General features: G+C 42.9%; 2 protein-coding genes across 3 annotated transcripts; one reads left to right on the top strand and one right to left on the bottom strand.

Moving 5' to 3' along the window:
* The first annotated feature begins 790 nt into the window (after positions 1–790).
* On the top strand, positions 791–5,856 carry Hen1 (Hen1 methyltransferase). The gene is made up of 5 exons (XM_076797424.1): positions 791–1,164; positions 1,368–1,615; positions 1,687–1,869; positions 2,021–4,368; positions 4,457–5,856. Exons 1-5 carry the CDS (start codon positions 892–894, stop codon positions 4,642–4,644), a joined length of 3,240 nt encoding a protein of 1,079 aa, XP_076653539.1. The 5' UTR covers positions 791–891; the 3' UTR covers positions 4,645–5,856.
* A 1,225-nt stretch (positions 5,857–7,081) lies between these two features.
* Positions 7,082–17,343, bottom strand: Gapcena (GTPase activating protein and centrosome-associated). Of its 2 annotated transcripts, none has more exons than XM_076797911.1 (17): positions 16,269–17,343; positions 15,925–16,103; positions 15,670–15,844; positions 15,400–15,598; positions 15,142–15,325; positions 14,618–14,983; positions 14,265–14,540; positions 14,016–14,184; positions 13,709–13,950; positions 13,458–13,646; positions 12,836–12,961; positions 12,578–12,763; positions 12,130–12,304; positions 9,515–9,705; positions 9,396–9,455; positions 8,734–8,925; positions 7,082–8,487 (listed from the first exon to the last, which is right to left on the bottom strand). In XM_076797911.1, exons 2-17 carry the CDS (start codon positions 16,093–16,095, stop codon positions 8,260–8,262), a joined length of 3,129 nt encoding a protein of 1,042 aa, XP_076654026.1. In that variant the 5' UTR covers positions 16,096–16,103; positions 16,269–17,343; the 3' UTR covers positions 7,082–8,259. The 2 variants fall into 2 exon arrangements, with proteins under 2 accessions (XP_076654026.1, XP_076654025.1); XM_076797910.1 differs by having other exon boundaries at positions 16,559–17,343.
* Between the last annotated feature and the right edge of the window lie 217 nt (positions 17,344–17,560).

The following is a 17,560-nucleotide window of genomic DNA, read 5'->3' as shown; positions in this document are numbered from 1 at the left end:
GATATCGAAGGAGATGGCACGAAATTCAGTAGTATATCAATGCTAAATCAGACCGTCAAAATTTTCCGAAAGTTTTCGAAAATCGAATTTTTTATTAGGAGAATATGATAGTAAAAGAGATGGCACGAAAATTAAAAAAAATTTCGAAATTCAGTAGTATAAGTCAACGACAAATCGGACGATCGTTAAAATACAATATAAATGTTTACATGTAAAGTAGATTGCGTGTCGGTAACCGTGTTATCGCACATGGTAACGTCCAGTAATTGTCGTCGAAAGTTGCGCATAGCAACAATTAAAAGGACACAACATTGTGATATGTGATTCCAAATTTTATCAGCAACAGCGCCGTTGAAGAATATTAGTTCCACAATATTAGTTCCGGCCAATACGGTGGCTCCAGAGTCACCCGAACGTGAGACAGAAAAATACATTGGGTGATCGGTCTGCTTCCATACCTTGTCTGTGGTTCTAATTTTTACGTCGATAATGCAGCCGACTTGGAATAACAAAAATTTACAATATATTAAGCCCATCCTTACGTTTCATATAGTAATAAATTTAAGCATCTTCAGTTGTAATTATGATCCATTGCTCAACATGCTCCTTCGTTGCACAATGCGTCGACAGGGAAGATCGCATAACGAGAATACACACATCGGATGCACGTTTATTCTCTGTACTTAGTCCACGGTGCAACTGCAGTTGCAGCGCCGTTCCGGCCGATTGGTCGGTTTTCAAAAGATTCCGTCCAATCAGCGTCGACTCGTGGATCGCGGCTCGTCAAAACAAAACAACATGGCCGCTATTACGCACAACGGCAAGCAGACCGGGATGCGTCCGTGAAACCTATTCGGTACAAAAAAATTGCCATTGATTTTTGCTATTGCCATGATGATTGTATTGTTCCACGTGCTCTACCTCTTCGGGAAGTACGTATACCGGAATTACAAACTAAACAGAAGGAAAGCTGTAGATGATGCCGAGATGGACGCGGGGGAACAATTCACATTTTCCAGAGCGGATTACATGATGATAGACCCCGAAGCGCCTCAGGATTTCACGGCAAAACCGTTGAGATTTTTTCCGCCAGCGTACGTGCAAAGATACGTCGCAGTCAGTGACGTATTAAGTAGTTCCAAGTACAGTGGAAAGTTGCGCAAGGTATTTGGTTTACCATTGTTCTTTCGCGGCGACGCATTTGTCGTGTATATTAGATCTTCATTTATCTGTGATATTCGAAACGTTCGTGTATTATGTTACATCAGGATCGTGCACAGGACGATTTAATAGCATGGCGACGATAGAATTATTTTCTTCTGGTCCCCGATGTTCTCGTAAAAAATTCTCATTGTGTATATTTATAGGTCGTCGATTTCGGCTGCTCGGAATTCGGCTTTTTAGTTTATTTAAAGAACACACCCGGTGTGGAGGAGATTTTGTGCGTGGATATCGACAAGCACACATTAGAAACTTATCAGGAAAGGGCTGCCCCTCTACTTTCAGAACACATTCATACCAGGTCAACACCGTTGGTCATCGAAGTATGCGAGGGCAGTGTAACTCACAATGACAAAAAGCTGGAGAACACCGATGCTGTGATTTGCATAGAATTGTGGGTTGTTCTTTCATTCTGACACGCACGTTCCATCTTAGTCCGTATAAACATTTATTTCGATCTTTCAGAATCGAGCATTTGTATCCAGACACCTTGAGCGATCTGCCTCAAAACATTTTTGGGTTTATCAAGCCAAAGGTAGCAGTGATGACAACTCCGAACGCAGACTTTAACGTGCTGTTCCCAAATTTTTCTGGGTTTAGACATCCTGATCACAAATTCGAATGGACCAGACAAGAGTTTCAAGATTGGTAACTACTATTGTAATCTAGATGGATAACTGCAACACTAGATGTGTGTGAGAATATCGGAATTTTAACAAATTTTTGGGGTTAGGGAATCTAAAATTCTCGGGAATCCTGACATCAGTAATAGTAATAAATGTCTCATTCTTCTGAACAGGGCGACAAACATTACTTTGAAGTATCCAGAGTACGATGTAACTTTCGACGGCATTTGTAAAGGGCCAGAGGGCACCGAGCACTTAGGTGCTTGCACTCAGATGGCAATATTCCACCGTCTCAGCGATTACAGAGACGATTGCATCCAAGCAGTCGAGGGTTTGTTCAACACTATAACGGTACACGAATATCCGAGGCATGTAGACAATCGTTCGGACGAGGCGAAGATCCTCGACGAGGCCACGTTTTATATTCGACGCATATCCTTCCAAGACCCCGACATGGAGGAAGAAGTACCGTTGAAAAAGATCTTAGGAACGTTGAGATCGTTCAGCGTATCGGAGGATACGTTGCGGACGATTTTGGAAGAGGCCGGTTGGTCGATCGTGGACCGCGAATCTGGGCCAACCATATTGATACCACCACCTTCTTGGTCAAGCTGCAGCGCGATGGAAGGTGAACGTTGGTCCGTAAACTCGCCAACAAACGAAGACGACTGGGAGGACGACCCTGGTCCACCTACGCATTCGAACATGTACTTGGAAGAGGATTGGAACACTCCGAACTGGGACGAAGAACTAAGCATCGTTATCCCACAGAATAATTCTGTGGTCCAGGAGAATACGTATCTTTTCGATGGAGACAATGTGACGCTAGACAGCAGCCTAGACATGAGAGGTCACGCGGCATCAGCAGTTTCTATCGAGACTAGCATCAGAGAAAATTTAGAGCCGAGTCTCCAGTTTTTCAGAAACGTGGATCGCATGAGCGTGGACGATCTGAATGAATCGTTCGAACAAAACGTTCCCGTGGATTTGAACGAGTCGGTAGTGCCATCCAACTCTTCCTTCAGCATGAAAGTGGAAGAGATGCAGGAGGACTCGGTTCCCGAGCACATTCAGTCCCCGACCATGCGAGAGGACACCGTGCAACAGCTGAACCACATGTTGCATTACCCGGTGTGCATCAACATATCGCGCGCATCCACTTCGCCCGAACCGTATCTCTTGCAAACTGTTAAAATGGACCAGGATCTCAAGCATGCCAGTCTGTGCAGTGAGAGCATGAGTGACTGGATGCTAAACAACTCGCTCGGCCAAAGAGACGAGACTCAGGAGCCGTTGACGAAAAACGACTCGATTGATTACGATAACTTGCGTATCTTACATTTAAACGCGTCGCACAAAGAATGTGAATCCTCTAGTCCCGAAGCTGTAAATAGTAATAGAAACGCGAGCACATGTGTTCGAGACCCCTCAACGAAGGATCAATTGTCGAACAGCAGTGTGTCCCTCGCCAGTTGCTCGTTAGCCGATAGTCAGCCGCAGTTCACGAGTTCACCGAAAGTGGAGACAAAGATGAACGCGACGGGCAAGAAGAGGAGGTCCTTGAACCTTTGCGATCAGACGAACAGTTTACCTAGTACAATAAAAAGACTTCAGTTGATAGGACTCGAAAGCAATAATTCGTTAGAGAGTAGTAGCAGACCTCTGCGAAGCGACGAGGAGGAGGTTGCGTCTGCGATGACTTTATCAGCCGATTACGTCAAAAAGGACACTTCCAGTGACACCACGCAGGCCGATAGCAGCGTGTCGACGGCAACGTCCATGCTAAATGATAGTCAAACGATGGAGGAGTCGGCTTGTGATAAGAAATTCCAGTTAGCCGATCTACAATTAATCAAACAAGAGTGCGGAGATGTAAATAGCACCAAAACTACTTGCCATTATGCCAAAGACACAAACTCAAAGCACGTTTCCCCGACTTCAGAAGAAGTTGCTGGGACCGTTCAATCCACATCAGTATTAAAATCCGAGAAACAGGATGAGAATGTAGCGGAGAGTAGAACGAAAACAAACGCTGTAGAAGTTGCCGAAAGCGCGGAGCCGAAGCCATTTTCACCGGAAACGCCGCCGACGAGTTGGTCCCCGGAGGTGATGGACTCTGGGTATCCTAATTCAGCATCCGTTCAAGACATGACTCCGGAATACGACTTATCTAGTATAGCACAGGATCACATATCCGATTCTGAACCCCCTAGCATAGCAGAGGCTCCTAGACCCGAAGTTCTTGAGGTAGTCGAGGTCGTTGAAGTCGAAAATGGCGATCTGGCGAACAATAATAGGGACGGGGAGGGTAACAATATGATGGCGGCCCAGTTGAACGAGTTGGAGGATCTGCAGCCCTTGATCGATGTCCTTGAGAACGATCTGGAGAACGAGAACGATATTTACGCGTTGGAGAACGATTTCCCGATGTGGCTGCTGAGAATCTTGAACATGGCCAACCCCATTGACGTTGAGATGCAGATCAGGGAACGCAGGGAGATCAGATTCCCTGATAGGGCAGGTAATATACCATTTATGTACTTGCTTGAATGCCCATTGCAAATGTAAAGAAAGAGTTAATCTGTACCATCTTTCCTGTTGGGATTCAGGAGGTGACGACAGGTTTATGAACATGGAACGCGACGAAGGTTTCGATAGCAGTTCTTCGGATGGCAGCGATTTGGAGAACCACGAGATGGGCGAGGATGATAACAGTGACGAGAATGTAGCGATGGATAGCGAAAATGCCTCGCACAGTGATAGCGGAAGTGATAGATGGCCGGCTGGTCGCACGTGATACTATTGAAATAATTATTACCTAGGTTTTTCCACATATCGCCACTGATACGTTCTACGAGTCTGCGGATAGAAGTATGAAGGTAATTATTTTGTGGACAATATCTATTACGTTCCATTATATATTCTTATTACCACACCCGAATTACAAGAGGTCTTCATTTTTTTTATAATAATTTATTTCGGGGATGTCGTAAAGATCTTCGGGTAACGTTAAAGGATGATTCTAATCAGGGGTGTTACCAAAACCTGCGTACAGAATTTTTAGGCTGCCATCTTTCAACATTAGAGAGCGAAGAAGCCTTTTAATTCTGGATTACAAATGTATTTGTCTTATACACGATATTGCAAAATATGCAGAGTCCTAACTGTAAGGAGTATTTTTACTTTCTGAATATGATCGATGGCGACTTTAAAAAGATATATGTTAAGTATTTTGCATTTTCTATTGATTTATTGTTTTTTATAATTAGGCGACACGGTCAGTCCTAAATTTTACTCACATTTTGCGAGGAATTAATTCATGCATGAATGCTCATTTATTTATGCAAAGAAAAAGAGAATGCAGCAAGACAACGGAATGAAAGTAAAACAGGTACGCCCCTTGTTAGAAGCTCACCGTATCCGATGATTAAGATTCAACGTATTTGTTGAGAAGAACTGTTTCCTTTTTATTTTGTTATTTGTTTGCTATGTACCTTTCTCGTTGCGGTTGTTGTATTTGCAACTGATCTGTTGATGCGTTAGCGTCTTTAGTGGGCGTAAGGCAGTGCTTCAGTGCTAGTAACATCTGTACGCTGTTGTATACTAATTAAGTAAGGTCTGCTTGTTACCACGTTAAGCATTTTACAAGGTGTCGAACTTGGAAAAGAGATATACATATATTTTCGTACGATCTTTCAAGACCTCCTCGTCCCGGCGTTTAATTAGGTACTTAATAAGATTTCTCGGGTGTTGTTTCACCTGCGTATGGTTTTACGAAAGTTCATCGTTACGTTCTCCCCCCTCCCCCAATCCTCTAAACACCCCCTTTCGCCTCTGATTAAACGACTATTTGAATAAAACCGTTACGATGATTTTTGTGGACAAGGCTCGCACCGTGCGTTAAGATCTATCTAAGACTGAAACTCTGCATATCGTTCCGTTTTCACGATACCACAGATTTTGGACAAATAAACGATGAAAAAACAAAGAACAATAAACGTATCTTCTAAACGAATCGTCTACTCTGAAAAATCATTTAGCTCAGGTGCGAACACACTAACTAGTGTACACTTGTTTGCAAATATTATACATATATAGTTTCGCTCTTCGAGAGGAACAATCGCAAGCGAGTTCAACTTGCTGGCCGTTCTCGCAAAAAATGTCACAAGTTACACTTGCTAGTGTATTCGCACCTTTCGTTACAACAAACTGAACAACACCTTTCCATCCAACAAGGGAAAGTTCAAGTTGCAGATCTTGAATTTTTAGTAGACACATTTCAGAATATCACACTGTGCCTCGCGGGTCGAGCCAAACGTCGAGGTAGACAGATATGGTTTGTTTCTTTATTTCAATAATAGTGGAATGACATTACAAGGTGTACAGAGATACATAGGTAGTAATCCTAAATCATTTACATGACCTGTTAGTAGCTTAACCATATAGATATTGTTTGTTTTTTTCTGATTTTTAGTATTTACAGTATAATCCTCTGTTTTTATATAAGATGCAGGACTATTGTTCAGCTACTGTATGAGTCGCTACAGTGACCATAAAACGTTTGTTCTCGGATCCTCCTATGGAGCCGAAACCGATAAGTATTTGTATGCTTGTCTTCCAAACGAGAATTCGGTGAATAGAAACGAGATACAAGGTTTGTCGTCGTCGCCACGATCATGGCACGATACGTCGAACATCTGGTGTATGGTGCTCGATGAGGGCGACCCGAAAACGAATTGATGTTCCACCGAACAAAATGGCACTAATCGCTAATCGACGGCCTAACAATGTGCTCTCGAGCGTCCCGCCGGTTTCGCTCTTCGTGTCGTGGAAGCGTGTCCGATCGAATCCCGATTCGAATTAGTGCCTTAACGTACAATTTATGGCCTTGCGTATTGCCTTCGCGGAGTCTAACGGAAACGGAGCGCCTCGAATGTAAAAAAAAATACACGCGCTCCTATCGAGTATTTATCGGAAAGAATAACGCTGGATACGTTTTTCAGGTTACATTACGTTAGATTACGTTATATCGCCTTGTTGATAACGCTCTACCTACCGGAAGTCTGACAATACAATCCTTAATGGCTACTAGTGGCAATTCTTGAACAACGGCCCAAAACAAATTGTTAACGAGGATGACATTTTCTGACACTAAGTTTACGGAACGCGTTCTGATATTTTTAATTCGCGATTATTGAGATCGTACAGATCCATCCATGAGAACAAAAAATTTATTTCTTTGGTTATATATTATTAAAAAATAGCTCAAAATTTGGATAGACTAAATTCTCGTTATTTTTATAAAGTAATGTAAAATAGCAACTTTCAGTGCTCCGTAAACCTAGTGTTAGAACGTGGCATTACAAATGAAACATAATTTATTGTTTTCAAGAGTAAGATAGGAACCAGTGAAGTATTACTCTAGGGTCCTTTATGCGACTATGTCTAAGGGACGTGTACGAAGTTTCATAATATCATCAACACCCCGATTTCTCGCGCTCGAACAGCCTCCAGTAGATAACGCGTTAACATCCGTATAAAAAGAAATGTAATAACACGAAATTGTACCGTAATTCGGTAGCTTAACGGTATTCACGACAATTCAAAGTTAGCCGCGAAATTGGATACCGGTTCGAGTTAAATTAAAAACGCAGAAGAAGAAGAACCTAGTAGCGTTGTACTTTGGAATGTCGTCGTGTCATGGACCGATACAGAGAAAAACCACAAGCCGCGAGGTACGCGGACGTCTCTGCGGCCCGTTAATCGGCCGAATTGTACCGTGTGTATGTACAGTGTAGAATCCTATAGCGCCTCTATAGTTCTCGCCTTAGACTAGTTTCATACAAAACGCGGTGTGTACTTATCACTAACATCTATCGTGTAACTTCCATCGTTTCGCCCGTGACCTCGCGCCCTACATTCTCCCATCGATCGCTTTCTCTCTCACTCACTCACTCTCTCTCTCGCTCTCTCCCCCTCTCGCATAACAGCTACACCCTAAATTATTCGTGGAACGTCTCGCTAAAGCGGGGAGACGGATTACAAACGATAACCAGCCGGCGTAAAAAAGATCCGCGTAAAAATGAGTATACTCGAGGAAAAAATACGATCAACAAACTTGAACAAGAAATATCGAATGTGTCAGCGTTACCGGGATGATAAAAGCTGCCCCCTCGCTAGAAGCACGTGTAAGGAACCCGAAGAGACGAAAAAGTATAACGTGTCCCGCGTAACGGACCAAGCGGAATCTACGTGCGAATCTTGGACGTACATTTGCGTCTGAAAAACAGCTCTCCTCCCGTTGAGTACCATCCGCTCGCGTTGCCTGCTCAAGAACAACGCGTTACTTCGTTTCATCCACGACTGTCTCGTTGTTCCGAGGCAACGCGCGCGTCTCTTCAGGGTCCTCGGATCACACGACCTCCTTGTCGCGAGCGTCGCGGTAACGCGACCGAATCAGGTGATAAACTTCGCCTCCTGGTGCGCTCTCACGTCTCAGGTCCTTCATCAGGGATGGTGGCATCACCTCCCTTTTGTTCGCCGCCTCTTTTATACTCGACAGAGTCTTGCTTAGCCACGGCCAGCTGTTCCTAGCCGCTTGCAGCTCGGATGCGGTCGCGTGCAACTGGTGTGTCAGGTCCTGCGATGATTAGAGTGATTAGTAAACCGCGGATATTTATGCAAAATACAAATTGTCCAAGTCTATGAGAAAACCGATCATTTGTCCGTGGTAGGTTTACTGTTGATAAACTTTAAAAATTTCTAACGACTTTTCAATTTTGTATTTGACGTATTTATTTTCGTCGTACATGCATAAAAACCGCAGTCTAGTGATTAGATTCACCGTTGTGCGGTTAACTAGCTGTTTGTCGGTTCTGTTATCTACCTGATTCCTGCACTCGGCTTCAACATGAGCCAACTTAGTCTGAGCCAGCTCCAATTCCAGCTCCCTCACCCTCTCCTGCACTCGGTGCAGCGTAGGGTCTATCCTGTTCTCCAATGGGTGCGAGATGTCCGCTAGCACGTTCGATGACTCCACGATGCAACTTCTGCAATTCTCGCATTTCGACACCGTCGACTGTAAAACGGGAGACTCGGTTAATATTGATCAGTATACTGCGGATTTTTATGCAAAGCAAAAATTCTCTGCATTACTTCCAAGCTTCAGAAGCTACATAGACATTTATCACTTTTCTCAACAATAGCAAAAAGCTGGAAATAATGCAATAGTATATTTAAATTTGTTTAAATAATTTTACTGTTTTCCATTTGATCAATTCATTTTTGGTAGAAATGCATAAAATCCGCATTGATCAGGTTGACGATGAACATCTTTTTGCAACTGATAGATTACCTATCGTTCGACTGTTCCTAATACAAGAATATATATTCTTACAACATTATAAACATTCTTTGAAGTTCTTCAACATATTTTAAAAATCAACTACACCAGGCAACAGAGACCTTTCTCTATAAACTATAAGGCAAATTTCATTTTCGCTGAGAAATGCTTCTAGCGAGTATTTGAACGTGTCTTCTGTCTCTTACCCGAAGCACGCTGAGGGTCGACTTGGCGGCGTTGTAGTTGTCTTCGAGTCGTTGGCAGATCTGAAAGAATCACCAGGGGTCAAACAGCTGCCTATTGTCGTTCAATTAGTCTCATCTACCTGTTTGTACTCGGCGATGATGACGTTGCTCCTCCTGTTCTCCGCGTCCGCCCTCGCCACTTCCCGTTGCAGCATCTCCTTCACTTGACCGAGCTCCGCTTCCAATCGCTGTTTCTCCTCTTCATTCCTCGCCACGGTTCCTCGCAGCTGCTCCACCTCGTTGCTGTACTCGTCGGCATTCTCTTGAGCCTCTGTGCATCACAAGACATTGTGCGTTAGATTCACGACTGCATCAATAGTTCCGACAACGCGGCGCAGTGGAAAAAGAAATAAAATATTCTTATTCGTATTCGTGTCATCCTGTTAGGAGCATCGTTAGGACATTCTTACTGATCATCAGTGTCTTTCTAGCGTGGCTCATCGTCCCACCGATTACTAAAAACGTGTATGATCTCGACGCAACTGGCGGACGCGCGAGCTCTTGCTGAAGCAGATACCGATGTCCCACCACGCATTCCTTCCTCCACGTGTTCCTTTGCGGAACACATACCACACCCACTTTTAAACCGCTGGCACAGCTGTTAAATAGATACCACTGCTACCTGCTACAGTTAATAAATGTGCAGATAATGGCCCCTGATAAACGAAAAAACGTAGGCGTTGTGCCAAGCCGTAAACGGGACGCTGTTGTTGCGTCCTCTAAGCGACCGAAGCTTTGAACGCGTACCATACCAGCTCATTATCGCCTCCTAATGAGAGAACAATGCGTTCAATACGCCTGAGTAATCGAGACGAATGCTACATCGCAGAGAGAAAACAATGACAACACACTATACGGCGGCTCTTACGTGTTAGTCGGTTTGTTAGCGTGATAAGAAAGCCAGAAGCGTTTTGTACGACTCCATACAACTATGCATGCGTCCGGCGACCAAAGCGGGAAAGTAATCATGAGGGTCGAAGAGTGTCGGGAGAGGGGTTGAACACAGGAACATTGACAAAAAAGTAATAGACGATATTCTAAACGGACGATTTATTTCCAACAAAAGAAATAATAAATATTTTGTCTGTGTATGCACGATTCGAGTACATATAAAAAAAAGAGGTCGAAAGTTGTTACAAAACAGTGTCCAAAAGCAGCGCAACACTGCCGAATCAGCGCGCGAGAATTTTTTGGTCGCGCGAGTCCCGTTACAAATAATCGTACAAAAATAAATACATATCTCGGCAGATCTGCTCTATGAACAGATTTGAACCCTAGATACAACGAGCGGTGCTTTGTCTAATAATAATAATCAAAAAATAAAGAAAGAAAAAGATAGCGTCGCCGACGACCCGAATGCTCACGTCCGGCGTCTGCGTAAAACAATGGACGCACATGTAAAGCGTATACACCCGAAAATCAACGGGCCTGCACACGGTGAGTATGCGAAACATTGCAGAGCAACTATGAGATCTCGGCCGGTTCTGCTTCGATCGTGTCCAATAACAAAGACACCCGTGCGATGACGCGTCGACTAGTTGAACTCTCACACTCGTGCGCGTCATTATCATTGAACCGATGCACAGTGAGGAACAAAGTCCGATGCAGTGGCCAAAAGTAAATTTTTCGGAGTTTCCAAAAAAAAAAAAAGAAAAAATGATTTGCCTAACTGGAAGATAAATGTCTTCCGCTAACTAATACAAAAGAAACTAGATACTAATACAAAGAATTTAATTTGCATAACGAAAAATACCCGGAACTGATGCTGTATTCGAATTAACCCCTTTGCTTTGTGTTATTTAAATAATGAAGAACACTTCGACATTATTAGAGATAAAAGAATGATTACTTTACACGTTCAAAAGTTACACATAGATAGGCCATTGAAACAGGTCTCTTTCCCCACTGTGCGACGCCTCTTTTATCAGAGCATTCGCACAAGTTTGCGCCATTGTCTACTGCTGGGGCCACACCTGCATATCGAGACTCTGGGAAAATTCTACGAAGCAAAATCAAAATTCACTCGGCAGCGCAGCAAACATTTACGAGATGCCACTCAACGATATTGCCATTAATCACCTAGCCTTTCTGTTTTTGTTATCTTATCAATAATAAAGATACTCGCTGTTTATCCATTTTAAATCGAAATTGCGTTTCGCCAGAGAATCGTTCACGTCGGGTCGTTGAAGATTCTCCGGCAAGTCAACCACCACCTGTACTCTACGACAGAGAGCGAATTGCATTCTGTAATTGTTCGTCAGACTAGAAGAACGCGTTTCTATGCATCGCTATACGAGCATAGTTGTCGTGCGCATCAATGTGATGCACCTCGTTTCTCAAACCTGTTCGATAGTTGACGAACGGTTGGCTTCTTCTTAGAGAAAGAAATCGTCGAGACTAGCTGGGGGAGTACGTTGTTTGGATAATTATTATTCTACTCTCAGCGGAAGGTCTGAATTAATAATACACTTACTCGGGCAACTACGAAATTCGCAGCAAAAGAAGTTGGCCCGGGGACTGTAAAGCTACAGTGTAATCGAGACAAATTTACAACTACTTTGTTCTTTGGTTCTTATTACACATGCACGTGGGACAATGCCGTTTCTCTGTGGTGTCAAAGAATCTTTTTCGGTCTGGTGTACCAGTGGCAGTAAGTGTGGGTCTTGTGTGGTTCAAACATAAAATATGAAGTTACCTTTCAGCGTCATAAACTCGGCCTCGTACTTCTTCAGTTTCTTTAACGTGACCGAGCAGGCTAACTTCATTACGTAGCGCGAGACTTCTTCGTTTCGACAACGTTTCGGCAAATGCACTCGAAAGTATTTCAATATACTCTCGAAGTCCAACTGAAGCAGTTCCTTTTTGCATAGCTACAGAAACAGAACGGTCTATTGTCTTATAACGTGCACCATGATAACGCGTTTTAACACTAGGTTTACGGGACGCGTCCTAATATTTTTAATGTTCTAATAACCATCCACGAGTACAACAAATTTATTTCTTTGGGTATATGTATATTATTTTTAAAAATGGCTAAAAATTGGGACAGACACATTCTCGTTATTTCTATAAAGTAATCTAAAATAGTCACTTTTAGTGCTCCGTAAACTTAGTGTCGAAAATGGTATGTTCGAACGTCTTACCATTAACAACGCGAGAGCGACCTGAAACAGCGTGTCGAGCCCTTGGAGGAGAAATACGTCCAGGATATGGAAAACAAGATAAAGTGGAAACCTGGCTGTGAAGAGGGTTAAAAACCATTGTGCGGCAAACATGTGAGTCTCCACGCCACGGTCGCAAAAGTGTTTATAAAGTTCTGGCAATTGATCCTGGAAAAACCACATCGAATTAGCGAATCCGATTTTTCAATTGCACTCGAAACGGATGATCGCGCGACCTACCTCTATCAATCTATTAAGCTGATAGAATCTCATGTGAAGATTGTCGAATCTGTCCTTGTACAAATCCCTTAGACCGTAATCGTACATTAATTTAACTAGAACACAAAACGCCTGTTCCTCGGGCATCTATAAGAAATACCTAATGTTTCTTTCTCATCCTTAAACTCCTTAAAGAATTTCTCAAACCTTATCTACCAGATGGTCATTAATAGAAAGCGGATATCTATGCAAAATAAAGTGTGTATACATCGTTTGTAAGGAAACTGAGCTAAATAGAAATTTATTTCTTATGTAAATAATTTCAAATGTTCGAAAATAAGTTTTCACATTTTAAAACAGTAGTTTTAAGTTTCACCTACTCATTTTTGTCATAATACATAAAATCCGCTGTCTAGTCACGAACCCCTCGAACCCGACATCAATACGCCGTACTGGCTCTGAGGAATATTTCAAATTTGGTTACGCAAGTTTAAATTATTAGATGCGATATGTTTTCATGCATTATTGTAGCATCTGTGACATCATGTAGTGTCGACCATACAATCGATCGTGGTCCCTGAGGGGTTAATGAATTTTGTTCACCGGCAGTTAAAGCGTTAACGATCTCACCAGGACCACTTACATGGAGCAGCAAACTGGCAACAAGAAAACTGAGTCCCTGACAGTAACCAACTTCCTCGTCGTACACCGCGTACGCTTTACTTATTCTGTACAAAGAGTCCTGTCCCAGGCCTCCGGTTTCTTTGAAAAAGTCGTGGGCGGGGAATGTTCTATTGATGTCTCTCAAAATGACGCTCTCGCAACTGCTCTCCTGCAGACGAGCCGTAAAATGTTATTCTCGAGAATCTATTACCTTTTGAACAGTGAATTTACCTTGGTGATCAAGGTCCTGTATTTATCCATCATCTCCTGCGAGTTATCGCAGTTGCTAAGACGTTGCCATACTTCTCCGCGCAGAGCTTCGGGGATACCTTGCCTCGTGAGCTTTATCAGAAGCTTCGGCCGTTGTTCGTTGACTTGCCAACCATCCAGAACCTCTGCCCAACTTGCTAACTCGTCTGCGGAGCAGTCCTTGGACACCTCGCCTGTACCGCTCAGCATCGGTTCGTCGCCATCTACAATGTGGAAACAAAAATATCTCAAGAAACACTTCAATGTGTGGTAATTAAAAATCATTTACCTGAATCTATTTCTTCCTTGGGCGTGAGTGTGTCGATGCTAGTCAAAGAGGGTGAACGTATCAGCGACGCTAAGTTGAGGGCAAGATTCAATCTGTTTCTGTCTAATTCTCCCGAGGTCTCTATACTTTGTACTTCGTAATGAACTTCCGTTCCATCCCCGGATATTATCTGTAAGGTACTCATTAATACTTGTAGAGCTGGTTACCATTTACGGCGGCGAAAAACTTCTATGATAAGTAACATCTTACCTCTTTCGAGCTCAGGTAGAATTGTTGTACAAGGTTCCGTTTGTTAAAGTACCAGAACCTTTCGTTCTGTGGATACACTTTGACCAACGTCTCTATTATAAACCGAACGGGTTCCCGAATGCCGCGTATCACCAAATCAACAGCAACTGTTATGAAGATCTTTCCTTCCCTAGGAGTTTCTACGTTCAGGGTTTCCAATGCTGGATCTGCTGGATCCCAGTGTCCACATATGTTGTAACACTGTTTGTCTTGTATCACTGGACCGTTGTTCACTTGCTGATAACAATATTATAATTGATTTAATCGTACAGAAAACAATAAGCCGTTGAACTGCAGGCTGGCTATTAAATTACCATTTCGAGTAATCTCATATCGCTGTGCTTAACGTTCCGACCAGGACTAACAAGAACTCCAAAGCACCTTTCCACCTCGAGGGTAATGCCTCCCTCTTTACTGGATACTTGCTGAATATTTAAACACACTTGTTTAGTGACGTTACTCCGAAGTTTGAAGCAATTTCGGTCCTTAGGAACTGTGCTGAAGCTTCCCTTCCCATCATCCTCTTTTATTTCCATGGTTACTTCAAAAATAAATACTCGTGAGTTGGTCTTCTCGCTTCCATTGTTGAACCCGTTGAAATCGCTTCCAGTCAGAGAACTGGTCATGGACCGTGGTATTCTGTGAAATGCTTTCGAGAAGCAAGCGGAAACTTGCCCCACCTAGAACGGATTCAAACGTTGTAATCGCTATCTAAAAATCATCGAAGTCGGAGGGTAGGTAACTAGTTGTTGTACAGGTTCACCGAGGTTTTGACCACCCTTAGAGGAGATGTTCCTAAGACAATGAAACGCTCGACTACAAAGTGCGATAAACGTACCGCTTCTGGTATATCACATCGGAAAACATGACACTGATAGATGGCAGACTCCAGCGTATCCCCATGGGACCAAGTGAAAGCGAAACACGCTGCACACGGTCCGCTACTCTCGCCACGTGCATAAAATAAGATGCGTTGTACTTCGTAATGCGCAATTGGCTGTTGTGTAGCGGCGTCGTACAAACTGCAAGAAAGCAGTGACGCGTAACGCAACGCGGCAAATAATACTTCGATGGAAGTCTGTTTAGCTATACATACACAACAGAGCCTTGAGAACTACTAGGCACAGAAACCGATACTTTGATTCCTAGATTAAGGGTCTGTTCTGCGTTTAGTACGTTCATGTTCCGCTGTATCTCGCATTCCATTTTCGGTGAATTTATCGTGGTCGATCCCAAGTATGTTACACCGTTGAAAATAGTGCACTCCTGTTGGCCCGGGGCTAAGGAATTTACTTCTGCAATATAAATAGCGATTTACGTCCTATACTCGACAGTCTGAATTTAAATAGTCACCGGCAACTCGTACCTCCATCGACAAAGTCTTCTGGTTTCATAATATCTTGTTTTTCCGATGCAACCATGCAAGAGCTTACATCATAAAATTTACTCTTGCCCACTTTTTTCAGCTTAGATTGGGTTTGCTGTACAGTGGTTACAATTTTGTAATCATTACTCTTCATTTTCGAGTCTTCAGTTAAGACCTGCAGTCGCCACAAATGAATCATACATTTATCAACACATCAAAGATAAACCTTAATCTTTGCTGTGTGCCAATACAAACCTCGCGTAAATTGTTTTGAAGATCTTCCAGGTTGCCGTTGTTGGCAATTTTCAACATTGGCGGTTCGAATAGAGTCGGCGGTTCTTTACTGTTGCCTTTGTCATTTACGAATTCATATTCGTCGCTTGTAGCCACAGATTCCATTGATTTAACACTCATACTATCCTCCATAACTATGTCTGCAATGCGATGAAGAAAATCATTATATTGGAATATAAATATAGTCCTGCAGTTACAATTATTTATCTACATATACAAGTTTAAATATATTTGGCAGACTAAGATAAAACGATCAGGAAAGTAAACAGCAACACATGTAGCTATACAATAAAATTGCACATTGCCTATAGATATAAAAGGTGCAGAATATTTTCGTTCTATTTATGGAGCAACATCGACTTGAAAGAAGACTGTGTATCCTTCTTGTGCATCCTCAATATACATTCGAATCGTTAATTTTCCGTACTCTGACAATATCATCCGAGCGAGACTAATTACGACGAAGGACAGAAATTTCGTGAGAATTCCTCGATCTGGCCGATTGTCAACCTCGCTACTTATCAACATGACCTCATTCGAGAACGAGAGGGATAACGCGCTGGCTGTCATTCAAGCGGCAAAAGAAGATATTCACATGTGTCAAAATTCAGACACGGTACGTCGACTGAAAGGCACACTAACTCGAGGACATAACGTCGACTCGCCAGTTGAACGTTCCGGTTAATCATCCGAGGCGTATCCTTGCGCGGAATAAGGATCGTGTCCTCGTCCGTCCGTATCCGGTGATATCCGTTTCTTTATTTACACGGATCTAGGTGTCTAGTACCCCGACAGCAAAGAACAGGGATTACCCTCTCGCTGGATCGAAAATTTACGGGGACACCGGTGCCTCTTCTCGCGTAATCGTTCATTAAAACTGCGGACACACCCCGACACCACGATCTTCGCATCGATCTACCCACGTCCGCACGGATCCTAATCGAACCACTGGCGAGTGTTTACATGGTTTCACTCGTCATCGAAGCGATGCCGTTTGACAGAAAAGAAAACCTTGGCGTCGGCCATTCGAGCACTAAGGTCCCGGAAGTCTGGCTCGCCGTGACGATTTGCGGACCGCTCACCTCCGAGCGCGCAACAATTTCGAATCGGTTACGACGATTTGCCCCTTTCACGAATTTATTACACGTTCCTCGCCGATCTAAATTGTTCGCAGTCTCTTACAAACGTAATGATTACTAGTACTGTCTAACGTGACCACTGTAATCCGAAAACGCGGCAGAATATGACTGAATCTGGCATAAGAAGTGCCATGAAAGTATATGCAATCAATCATGTGATTGACATTATTCTTGAGAGACTGGTAAAATCTATTTTATTGAACAATTTATATAAGTTTATTAAGGATTTAGTGAAACAATATGGAGTTGTGTATTGATGAGTAAGTATTGATAATGCGAGCGGATTGATTATTCGTACTTACCATTATAGAAACGTTGCATGATCAAGTTTCAACTATTTAACAGCTATAAATATCATGGACGTAGTCGGTAAAGAAGTCACCGTGTCAGAACAATGTTTTCAAATTTCTAGATCAATTTTATTAACGTTGTAAACATTGTCAAAACGCACACACCTC

Source organism: Halictus rubicundus, chromosome 12 (assembly GCF_050948215.1).
Source record: "Halictus rubicundus isolate RS-2024b chromosome 12, iyHalRubi1_principal, whole genome shotgun sequence".
NCBI classification, from domain to species: domain Eukaryota; kingdom Metazoa; phylum Arthropoda; class Insecta; order Hymenoptera; family Halictidae; genus Halictus; species Halictus rubicundus.
Note: the sequence above shows the minus strand (reverse complement) of the source record. Positions and strands in the feature narration are given on the sequence as shown.

Excerpts from the sequence above, each read along its gene's own strand:
- Hen1 (XM_076797424.1), top strand. The coding sequence starts at position 892 with ATGATGATTGTATTGTTCCACGTGCTCTACCTCTTCGGGAAGTACGTA. Across the intron at positions 1,870-2,020 it reads AGACAAGAGTTTCAAGATTG|GGCGACAAACATTACTTTGA; the intron begins GTAACTACTATT and ends TCTTCTGAACAG. Across the intron at positions 4,369-4,456 it reads CAGATTCCCTGATAGGGCAG|GAGGTGACGACAGGTTTATG; the intron begins GTAATATACCAT and ends GTTGGGATTCAG.
- Gapcena (XM_076797910.1), bottom strand. The coding sequence starts at position 16,652 with ATGATTAACCGGAACGTTCAACTGGCGAGTCGACGTTATGTCCTCGAG. Across the intron at positions 9,456-9,514 it reads TCATCGCCGAGTACAAACAG|ATCTGCCAACGACTCGAAGA; the intron begins GTAGATGAGACT and ends TGATTCTTTCAG. Across the intron at positions 8,926-9,395 it reads CGACCCTCAGCGTGCTTCGG|TCGACGGTGTCGAAATGCGA; the intron begins GTAAGAGACAGA and ends CCCGTTTTACAG.